This window comes from Mixophyes fleayi, chromosome 7 (genome assembly GCF_038048845.1).
Source record: "Mixophyes fleayi isolate aMixFle1 chromosome 7, aMixFle1.hap1, whole genome shotgun sequence".
Lineage (NCBI taxonomy): Eukaryota > Metazoa > Chordata > Amphibia > Anura > Limnodynastidae > Mixophyes > Mixophyes fleayi.
In genome coordinates this window covers 78,282,191-78,294,327 of record NC_134408.1, presented here as the reverse complement: position 1 = coordinate 78,294,327, position 12,137 = coordinate 78,282,191, and the positions used below count along the sequence as shown (strand labels likewise).

Here is a 12,137-nt window from a genome sequence, read left to right as displayed (position 1 = left end):
AAACTGACCATATGCAGTCAATATTTACAAATATGTATCTTAACCTAGGAGGATTTTACATGCCTTATTTTTCCAGGTGGTTGGCAGAAGGTATGTTTCAAGTCCCAAGTAATGGAGTCCCAAATTGTGATTATTTCTTCAAAACCAACGGCAAGAAGAGAGCCGTCTTCAGAGAAGCAGCAGTCTGTAGCCTTGTATCTGTGGTAACTACCAACAAAATCACAGCTCCACCCGCTGCTTTGCCCTGCAAATGTAAACAAAACAAAAGCAATACACTTTACAGTTTTATTTGTTGTTTTACTATATATTGCTATCTAAGGCAGCAGCATGATGAATAACTTTCACTGGCCCAGTCTACTCTTGTCACAGACATGAATGAGTAGAGGGCTCATGAAAGTCTAAACTGCTTCTTGTAACTCTTATGTCCTTGCTCTGTCTCCACATTTTTTTTTTTTTATTAGGACTTGAACTCTACAGTCTGAGGTTGTATAATTTTGTGGCACTTTACAAAAGTAAATGATATTACAGTCACTAGCAATTGGGTAAGGATTAAAACTGGAGAAGTCACAGATTTCTCTAGCATTAACTTAATTACCGGCACTTACCACTGTCCCAATAAGACTTATATGGGGACAGCAGCATTATGTAATTTATTATGCTGCAAATTATCGCCATCCAAGGATAGCGCTACTGGTCATTTTCAAAGATATCCAGCTAAAGCCTTTCAGGCTTCGCTGGATCCCTCCCGGGAGAAAGCGCTGAAGAGAAGGGGGTTCTATGGTGGTGCTCCCAGAGTAGCACAGCATAGTAATTTGCTGTGGTGTTTCAACCCTGTAGGTGCAAAAAGAACCCCAACAAGACGGGCAGCATTAAGTTCACACTGCCACCGGAGATCAGCATAGAGAAAATTAACTTACCCAGGGTCAGCGCCATCAATAGCCTGCATAGCTGACAGATGGGTTAGTGTGGTTAAGGCTTCTAATATTGTAGGACCTTAAAACTTACACCTGTTATTGCTGCACATAATCTCAAGCATCTTTGGGAACCTATACTTCACCCTGCTTCTATCAGTTAACAATCAACTGAAAAATCACATGGATCCAGCCTGCCGATTTAAAAGTAATGTGTTAATATGACTGCCAATATAGGTGCTTCTGGGGTGGCTGAACTACAAAGATTTCAATGCTTTGCAAATAAAAGCTGCTAAAAGAAAGTCACTTATTTCTCTGTTTATCATGTAATGACCCATTTGGTGTTTAGGGCAGAGACACTGCTAATCCTGTACCGCCAATCTGGGCAGTAGCAAATGACTGGCTACATCCTTGGGGACATATGAATATTGAAACAAAGCAACAAGCTTTGGCAAGAGGGCACCACAATTAAACTAAAATAACTATCCTGCCATCAAGGTCAAAATCAACAAAGCAGTGGCGCATAAGAGAAATATGCCTGGTCTTCATCTGCTAATAGTTCTGTAGAAACACCAGTGTCCCCAAAACTGCCCTCCACCTCAGCAAATATAGTTACATCTTCACTATACCTAGGTTGCCTTTTGTTTGTTTTGTATACAGTAATTCTAACATATAAAGTTTAACTCATCACTACATGCACAATATCTAAATTCCAAGTATGCAGAGACTACTCATTATTTGTAACTTCAGGTAGGGAATGACCCCTCTTTATTATAAGTCTTAGTGACTATCGCGGACCTTGAACAAAAAAATATTAATATAGTTTGAGCAGATCTTTCTCTAGTCCATTAAGGTCTTCAAAGGATAAGGGAAAGAGAGGGTGAAGCAGAACACATTCTCATCAACTGAAGACATCATTACCCCAATAAAAGGCAAAGAATCTCACCCCATAAATAAAAACATGCAAACTATTATCTCTCCATGGAACTTCAGCATAAATTTGTCAATTCAGCGCTATTGGCACATTTATTTAGACTACACTAGGTGAAGGACAGGAATCTCTCAATATAGCATACACCACAGAACTCTAAATAGGATAACAATATCCAAGCTCTACCTGGCCAGATCCTGCAAAGTTAGCAATACACCCAGAACCTCATGACTCAGACGTCATTGGCCCTGAAAGTGGATATACTACCATTTGTACTACCAGTACTTTCATCCTTATTAAATATTTCATATGATGGTGGTCATTTATCTGAATGGTGGTATATGGCTATTTTCACCACAGAACTACAAGAACAGTAATACATTCATATACTAATTTCTTCTTTGGGAGTAGGAGAGCTGACGTGATGTCAGAACAACTGAGCAGTGTCTTAACATAGTCCTTAAGAAACTAAAAGGAAGTCAGCAGGATCCTATAGATTGAAGGCTTTTACCTCTCTGTCTGTCTGTCTTACGCTGTATTGTTTTATTACTGTGTTTGTCCCCAATTGTAAATAAATATGGATTATACTGGCACTATATAAATGTTGATTATATTAATCAGGTTTATGGTTTAAAATATGAAGGAAAGGTTATATTAATATAACCTATGTATATTGGCTTAATACTACTACTACAATTGTTAGCATTCAATAAAGTGGTCAATAATGCCATCTGTGTTCCATCTATTGCATATATAGCCAGAAAAGTTTTAGATTATTTGACCAACCAGACAATGTCATATGATATACACAATGTAGACATTCGTTATAGATGAGTTGATTGCATGAAATTGCAATGTCCTAAGGGTTCACTAGCTGTTGGAGTATTATGACTCTATTGGGGCCACAGACACATAATAATGGATGTTCTGCACATCCATTATTTAAATTTTAATGTAAATTAATCTGTCACTGATGAAATAGGTTTTAAATATTTTTTCAAAAATCCCATTTGCAAATTCTGTGCCAAAAGGCAAGAATAAAAGTACATAGAAGACCTACAGAATTATTTTACTTGAGCGTTCTATGTGTAATACAAGACAGAAATAGCAGAATGTGTTTAGAGTATTTTGGCCAAAGTGTTAAGATTAGAAAAAAAGCACAATAAAAAGAATAACAAATTTACATAAAGAGACAATCCAAATTTAAGAAAATTTGGACATTAAAAAAACCCCAAAAAACAAACACATTCAATGTTTAACATGGAATTAGAAAAGCTAATGAAAAAGTATGTTTAACTTACTATATATGTCAGAGTTGTCTCTGACTACCCAAACTTTAAAGAGGCCATCATCTCCTGTAGACACCAAAGTCGGAGCATCTTTCTCTGTATCGGATCTACACTGGAAAGTTAAGGATGTGACTTTGTCTTCATGTGGACTATTAATTGTGGTGTTTAGTACAAAGCTTTAGATAAAAAGCAAAAAACAAAAAATTAGTGGATTTCATCATTAGATTCAACAAAACGTAAGTGCACAATCAATACATTGCGATCCTACCTGCAAGGTCTTAAAATATAACTTACTATCCATATTAAAAGCAGCAATCCCACATAGATGTATTCTCAAAACGTACTTAATGTTTAAAGAAAAATAAACCGAAATGTTAAAAATTTTCTTAGTATTCCTCCTACAAATCATGCTCTCCCTTTCAAAATATCTGTTTAGCAAACAAAAATGGCTGCCAGACAGACCATAAAGACTATATTATGTGATTGCATAGGAGGAACGTCACAGTGCAGACAGAGCTCAGAGGGGCGTTCCAAAGTCTTTCTGCTCATTACATGTGCAATGCGTAACTGTGCAATGTTTTTATTAAACTGCCAGTGATTTATGTATATAAAAAAAAAACAAAAAAACACAACACAAATTGATATTTTTCATGGGATTGCTGCTTTAAAATATTAATACATCCAGTATAATTGTTACATCTTCAAAATATCTATATCAATACTTATCAATCTGGTGTTAAAGGTCTCGCCAATTAAAAGTATAATTGGTATCAGAACAAAATACCATTCAGAACAGTCTACCAGATACTTCTTTATGCGAATGATTTAAAAATAAAAGTACTGAAGTATTACAAAAATGCTTTCATATTAAAAAGCATAAATCAGAGAAATGTACTAAATTTTCTTAAGTGAAATACCACATGAATTAGTCTTTAGTAGAGTGCAAAAACTAAAGTGCCAATACCTACGAATTTAGTGAATGCCTTCATTTGGCTACGTGTATGGTTACCTTTGCAGCTCTTCATTGAACTCCCAGAGTTTCATCTGCCCTTCAACAGTGTCCGTTCCCTTTCCCTGTAATTCCTCCACAGTTGCTAGCCAGTTCCCATTACTGTTGAATGAAGCCTTCACTAAATCCATATACTGCAGCCCTAACTGATTGACAAACTCCTGCTGTACAATGTCCAGCTGTGTACAAGAAACACATAAAAGTTTAAAAAAAAAAAAAAAACCTAACAAAAGTAAAAAAATAACCTATACAAAAACAAAATGTATATTATGTAGATTAAGTGAAACTTGTAACATTCTCTATGACCACTACCGCACGATGGCTGATGGGATGTAGTCGAGAAGAAAACTGGAAAACAACAGAATGGACAGTGTTCACTCCAATACAACCAATTTGTTAAAGTAAAGCAATGGCATCCAATTTGCTAGATTTTGGTTTAAATCACAAGCAACTCTGAACTCCAACGAAATGCAGACACCATTTAGGCTATATTAACAGCAGATAAATTAAACGTGGCGCTCAAACACAAATTATATGAGTAGATGATAATAATATCCAATATAGGTAAACACTTTCTTCATAAGAGGAAGCAGCCTCCCTCCCAAATAACGGATGGTACTCTGATAATAAATAAATCAACATATACAAAGATAGGAGGAGAAAATGGCGCCAGTATAGGTAGTGTTTGCTGGTAACAATCACCCAGACAGTCAATAATTATTGAGATGCAGAGTATGAATCTTAGCAAGCTGGTACAGTCATTATTCAACAGCTTCCAGATACTCCAACAATATACCGAAATGCAGACAGAGAGAAGCAAAAGATGTAGTGTCACAGGCACCCGTGATATACAGTATATAGTAGTAGGTGGCAGCGTACCAAATAGATATAAACAGCTTATCTGTGTCAGAATTATCTGAACGTAGTCTCCAAACAGCTAAGTGAGTCAGGAACAGATGTATAAACTGCTTGTGAAGATATATTATATCTGGATCATCGACCACCGCAAATTCACAGCTTCCAAAACCCCACTCAGCCGATAGTTTAAAAAGGAAAAAGCCATATAGTGTAGTACTTATAAATGATTTAATCAGCATGTATCACAAAAAATGCACACTCACAATATAAATTTTAAAAGCTTATCAGTAATCCTGCAGTATAAGGAATACCGCTATAAGGTGTAGATATCTGGACACTCCATGAGATGAACACCAATGGACTCCATACGAAAGTTCTCAAAGGGAAAGTTCTCACGGGCCAGGTGGGCAGCAGAGCCTTCAATATACCAGGAATAGATGCTAGGAAACAACCTCAACGTGTTTCGTCATGTAAAGACTTCATCAGGAGGAGTGTTTTAGAACAGCACTTAGTGCTGTCTTATATAGCAATGTCGGGCGCCATTTTGCGACTGCGCAGTACAGCGCAGAGGGGACCTCTGAATCGGCGCTTGCACTGTATGCGGATAGTGTGGAAACCTGAAAAAGTCAGGTATTAGACCAGGGAGAGTGGAGAGGGATGATTATAAGAATGCCTGTAGTGAGGGCTTGTGTATTACCAAAGTATATAAAGGGCAAGTAGTTATACTACAGTAGATAGCGGTGGCCATCTTTGGCAAGGGACTTAAAGATAATGAGTCCTTCTGGTATGTAGCCCACAAGTGCACACATAGGGATATGTCCTGGATGCTAAAATGCCCACTTAGGAGCCAATCTAAGAAGTCTGTAATATATATGATAAAATAGTAATAGATTAAAAGCAAAAGGGTCAATATTATACCATCCGGACGAAATGCCGGAACCACAATCTCCTGGTTGAGATGGAGCCTAGACACTACCTTTGGAACAAAGGAAGGTTTAGTACGTAACACCGCTCTGTCTTCATAAAACACCAAAAATGGAGAGCTACAACAGAGTGCTGCTGATTCCGACACCCTCCAAGCTGAAGATATAGCTAGAAGAAAAACCGTCTTCCAAGGCAGATGGTGCAATTCTGCGGTATGAAGGGGCTCGAATGGAGGAAGACAAAGAGCCCTCAACACTAAATTCAAGTCCCAAGGTTCTACCGGATGAGAAAATGAGGGTTGAATATGAAGGACTCCTTGTAAAAAGGTCTGAACCTCACTCAGAAGTGCCAATTTTCGCTGAAAATAAATTGACAGTGCAGACACCTGAACTTTAAGGGAACCCAGTCTGAGTCCCTTATCCAGGCCCTCCTGCAAAAAAGCCAACAGTCTAGACAGGCTAAACCTGGAAGTATGGAAACCCTTGGATTCACACCAAAGGATATAAACCTTACAGATCCTATGATAAATAGCAGCAGAAGATGACTTTCTTGCCCTAATCATGGTGGCAATAACCCGTGACGAAAAACCCTTAGCCTTGAGCACTAAGGATTCAGTAGCCATGCCATCAAAGCCAATCTAAATCGTGGTGGAGAAGGGGGCTGAGAACCACGCCCTGCGAGGCCAATGAGGGGCCTCCAAGATTGCTTGAACGCGTTCTCTTTTCAGCTTTTTCAGAACGCGAGACAGCATCGGAAATGGTGGAAACAGATACACCAGCCTGAAGTGCCACGGAATCGCCATGGCGTCTGCTGCGTATGCTCGAGGCTCCCGGGATTTTGCACAATACCGAGGGACCTGACAATTCAGTCTGGGAGCCATGAGGTCTATTTCTGGTAGACCCCATCTCTGGACTAGAAGAGCGAAGACCTCTTTGCACAGGGACCACTCCCCCGGATGAACTTTCTTCCTGCAGAGGAAATAGGCTTCCCAGTTGTCTTCTCCCGTGATATATACAGCCGAAATCTGGGGTACAAATCTGGGGTACATAATGTTCCGCCCAGATTAGAATCCTGACAGCCTCTTGCATGACTGCCTTGCTGCGAATTCCTCCTTGATGATTTAAATAAGCCACAGCCGTGGCATTGTCTGACTGTATCTGCAGGTGTTTTCCTTTCAGAAACCCCTTAGCTTTTAACAGTCTTGTGAACCGCTCTCAGCTCCAATACGTTTATGGGAAGACCTGACTCCTGGGGAGACCAGAGTCCTTGAAACCTTAACGGTCCCGTGACTCCTCCCCAACTCGAGAGACTTGCGTCCGTGGTGACTAAGGTCCAGGGGCCCGATCTGAGGGTCTGACCTTTGCTCAGATTGCTCGTGGAGAGCCACCATGCTAATGACAATCGAGTTAACTGTGACAGGTGGATGAACTGCCTGTCCAACTGTTTCTGTGACCCCGACCATTTCCGGAGAATCTCAAACTGAAGAGGTCGGGAATGGAATTGGGCAAACGGAACCGCCTCGTACACAGACACCATGGTCCCTAGAAGTTTCATGCAGGAGAGCATGGACACTCGAGGGCGATCCAATAATACTCTGGTTCTCCGCTGGAGGGCGATGATCTTTTCCTGAGGAAGGAACACCCTCTGAACCATTGTGTCGAACACCAATCCCAGAAAGTGCATGCGCTGAGCTGGGATGAGACGATTTTGGCACATTCAGAATCCACCCATGGCCCTCCAAGAACTCCATTGTGGTCTGAACCTGGTGAGATAAAATCTCTGCAGACCTCGCCTTTAAGAGAAGGTCGTCTAGATATGGAATTATCGTGACTCCCCTTCGTCTCAGGACACTTGCCATAACGGCCATAATTTTGGTGAACACTCAAGGAGCGGAGGCCAGACCAAAAGGGAGGGCTCTGAATTGAAAATGATCGGAACTCACTGCAAACCTCAGAAACCGATGATGCTGTTCCCAGATGGGAACATGTAATTACGCATCTTTTATATCGATGGAAGCTAGAAACCCTCCCTCTTCCATCCCTGCAATGACTGTCCGTAGAGACTCCATTTTGAATCTCTGGACTACCACTTGCTTGTTCAAGGACCCGAGGTTCAGTATAGGGCAGAAAGTTCCGTCCGGTTTCAGAACCAAGAAGAGATTGGAGTAGAACCCCTGACCCCTTTCTGGCCCCAGCACCGGAACCATCACTCCCGCACCCTGAAGCTTCGCCACTGCTTCCAGCAGGGCCTGACATCTGAGGGGACAAGCGGGCACCGGTGAGGAAAGGAACCTTGTTGGCGGAGACTGGATTAAGTCTATAACATAACCCCTCGACGAATCCAAGCGTCCAACGTGACTGACCACCTCTGGTGCTTGAAGAAAAGAAGCCGTGCCCCCACCACGGGTACCCGTGTGGGGGTCAAGGAGTCATGCTGCAGGTTTATCACTGGGACGCGACGTTCCCTGTCTGGGAGCGCCCCTACCTCTGCCGCCACCTCCTCTGGAAACAACCGGCTGACCCCTTGGTGGGCCGCCACGGCCCTGAGAGAAGGAGCGAAAGGACCGAAACAGAGCTTGAAGTGGTTTACGAGAGCCCATGGGAAGACTATTACTCTTACCTCCTGTGGCTACACCTCAATCACTTTCTCAAGCTCCGGCCCAAACATAGTGACTCCATCAAAAGGCAGGATTTCCAAGGACCTCTTTGACGCAGCATCCGTCGTCCACGAACGTAACCATAGGGAACGTAGTGACGCCATAATAAGGCCGCCAATTCTGGCATTGACCGCTACTGCGTCCATGGATGCCTGTCCCATATAATCCGCCGTCTCCTGAATGTGTTCAGCGAGAACCAGGAGATCAGGTAGCGGAGCATTACTCTGGATGGCCGAGATGAACTGCTCTGCCCATATCTGCACCGCCTTATTTGCCAATGCAATTGCCATAGTGCGCCTAAACAAGCTACCGGAGGCGACATATGCGGACCGGAGAGCATTGTCACACTTTTTGTCAGTGGGGTCTTTGAGAGATACTCTCTCCTGGGTAGGAATGGCAGAAGAAGTGGACAACCTGATAATCGGTCTGTCCACCTTAGGAAACTCCTCCCATTTAATACAATCCTCTGCTGAAAGCGGGTAAAAAAACTCTTAAATCTACCCGGCATAACAAACTGTTTACCTGGATTTAACCAAGCTTCCATCACAATCTGCGCCATCTCTGATGACGGTGGAAAAGACATAACCTGAGATTTAGTCCTTTTGAAAATGGAGAAACCTGAGGGAGCCGAGGGTGTAGGGTCAGCAAAACCAAGGCTATGCCTAACACCAGACTCTCAATATTACCTATCGAGGTGGACATAACACTCAGTGAGTCTTCCTCCTGAGTATCCAAGTCTACATCCCCATCCCCATCTGATGGGATATCTGAGCCTGGGCTACGACCCTGGTTTACATCCAGTGAAGCCCTTTTGGCTCTGTGGGAGACCGCAAGTAGGCGATCATCACTCTGAGTCAGAGTACTCTGTGAGGAAGTGCCTGCAATTTCCACCTGGTCACTCTCCCCTGCTACATGTGTGGAGCGCTGCCCTGCAGTGAGAGATACCTGAGTCAGTAACCACATTCTGACATATCTTCGCAGCCTGTAACATCACCGTAGTAAACTTCTCCATGGTTGCAGCAAAGGACTTAATCCAAGGCGGCTCTTTCATGGCTATTGGTGTTTGTGCTGGGGCGGGACGCTCCTGAGATCCGGCCTCACAAGCAGCGCAAAGGGCACCTTTTTCATGCTGTCCTTTTGGAAGTTTTACTTTACACATGGCACAAGTAAAATACAATGCAGACCCTCCAGAGGATCCCCTGTCAGAGGACTCTTTGTTAGATATTACTGGTAAAATACAGTAAAAACTGATTATAACTAGACAGATAAATGATTATTGTCTAAAAAGTTAATGTCAGAATACAGCTATACACAATTTGTAGCCAGATCTATATACCCGGGTACAAAGTAACTGTTAACCTCTGCCGCTAGGCAGATCAACCATGAATGTTTAAAATGTTTTTGTACACAAACAAACACAAGATTTAACGATACCAGTCACAGAAGAGGTAAATGAGAGGAGAGAAGCGACATGCAGCTGCTCGATACGAGCTTAAAATGGCGACTCCGCTGTGCAGGATCCTGAGAAGTGCGGGAAATGAAAGTCCTCCTCCGGCTCTGCCCTCATCAAAAAAATGTCTGCTCCTCTCTAAGTTACCGAACAGCACATCTAAACTATGGCTGTCGGTAACATCTCCACAACACGCTTGTTACAGTGCCCAGGAGCGTGTGTGATGTCTGCCCTCCTCATGCAGCGCTGCTCTCTATAATAGAGGGAGCTCTAACGGACCCCCGCTGCTCGTTGTCAGGGGAGGTGGGGGCTTGCCGGCTAGTCCGTCGGCGGGGAGAGATGGATCTTGGATCTCCCCCGCGCGACCTCTGTGGCCCGCCCTAATGCCACTACCAACAGCTAATAGCTCGTTTCTAGGGGATGAACTGCCGGCAAGACAGGTGAAAGGAAGACTCGGGCATCAGCCACTTCTTACGTTGCGCAGGGTTCAGGGTGAAGGAAGCCCAGGACTATTCACCCTCTCTGGGACTTAGGATCGATCCCCGCGAGGCACCACTAAGAAAAAATAAAATAAAAACGTGACAAACTATCACTAAGAAAGTATAGGCAGGAGCCTATACCAAACTGGCCTAACTCCTAAGGCACTTAAGCACTAAAAAAAAAACTGAGGTATCTACTGGAGAGGAGGGGCATAGCAGAGGAGGGGAGTAAAAACCAAGTTTTAGTGCCTGAACTCCCACACCCACTACTATACCCCAATGTCTTGCAGTGTCCCCCAGCGGTAAGAGAGAAAAATATTATATTATAAATATATTATATATATTATATTTATTAATATATGCCACAGCTGAGGTGTTGTACAAATGACTTCAGATGGGTCTGTTTCTCAAGAGGGACCGTGCCTGCAACAGGGAGTTTAGAATGGTTCTTAGAGGTTGTTTAAGTATGCCTTGCTTCTTCTCAGGAAAAAGAAGATTTTTACTCTTACTCCATTGGGGGACACTTTGAGACATTGGGTATAGCAGGTGGGACTATGAGTTTAAACGCTTATCAACGCTTGTTTGTGCCTCACGCCCCTCTCCTACTATGCCCCTCCTCTCCAGCTCAGACCTGAGTTTTGTATAACCAAGCCAGGAAGAAAGGATAAGCAATACAGAAAATAGCACCAAAAACAGCACTACTTTCAGAGCAAGAGAGGGTGCAGTGTCCCCCAATTGAGTAAGAAATATCGATTTTACTGTGAGAAAAAAATCTTCTCTCTCTTTCCTATCATTGGGGGACACTGCGAGATGCAAAGCCATGCCAACCCAGAAACTCTGCAGTAGATGTGGGCGATGCCACCCTGCACAACTGCTTTACCGAATCACCCAGACATGCCGTCCAGGAAGCCCCAACCGCCCTGGGTAGCCCAAATCTGGAGAATTTCCCTCTGGAGATCACGAGAGAAGCAGTACTTTCTGGAAAGTTGGTACCCTGCTTTCTAGAAGCCTCAAAGCAACTGAGAAGAGTAAATTCCTCTTTTACTGCGCTAGGAGCATACATTTCTGCGCTGAAATGGGTGGGCCCTTTCCTCCGGTATGAAGACGCTGTGGGGTCCAGTATAGAAGATGAGGCTTTAGAAACGTATCTGCTGCGGAAAATTGAGTGGGGGCCTATGAAGTTTCTGCACCCAGACGTGTGCTTCCGGGGACCGGATGGAGATGTGTCAGAGAGAGATGACGGAGCCCCCGCAAAGTGGTTGTCCAGACAAGGTACTATGGTGATTTGCCGGGTGCGCTGTAGTCCTGCCATAACCTCGGAAACCCGCGAGGCACAATGTCCTGACTAGAAAAGAAAAAAAACAGGATCCTGAACCGGAACTGGAAAGAGACACCGGGGCCCCTTTCTGACTGGAACGTAAAAGACGTCCTTTATGATGTATATTGAGGACAGGAACACTCCATGTTCACTGCCTGCAGACTGTGCGAAGTGACTACATCTGAAACAAGAGAAACCCGGCCCGCCTGTTGAGGGTCTGCACTCGTAAATGGAATGAAAGGATCCATTTGTGGGCTAGGAGGAGTTTGGCATAAAATACCCCAACCTTCGGAAATACTACCAAGTATATAG

The 12,137-nt window shown here is 43.2% G+C and overlaps 1 protein-coding gene across 2 annotated transcripts in view; it reads right to left on the bottom strand.

Annotated features, from left to right (window-relative positions):
- The window catches only part of WDR75 (WD repeat domain 75), a 123,333-nt gene that overhangs the window by 39,599 nt on the left and 71,597 nt on the right, over nucleotides 1-12,137 (bottom strand). For both annotated transcript variants that reach the window (XM_075180016.1, XM_075180017.1), the window contains 3 exons: nucleotides 4,141-4,319; nucleotides 3,144-3,307; nucleotides 64-244 (listed from right to left, as the gene is read on the bottom strand). In XM_075180016.1, the coding sequence (XP_075036117.1) occupies nucleotides 64-244; nucleotides 3,144-3,307; nucleotides 4,141-4,319 (524 nt within the window). The remainder of the gene's footprint in view (nucleotides 1-63; nucleotides 245-3,143; nucleotides 3,308-4,140; nucleotides 4,320-12,137) is intronic.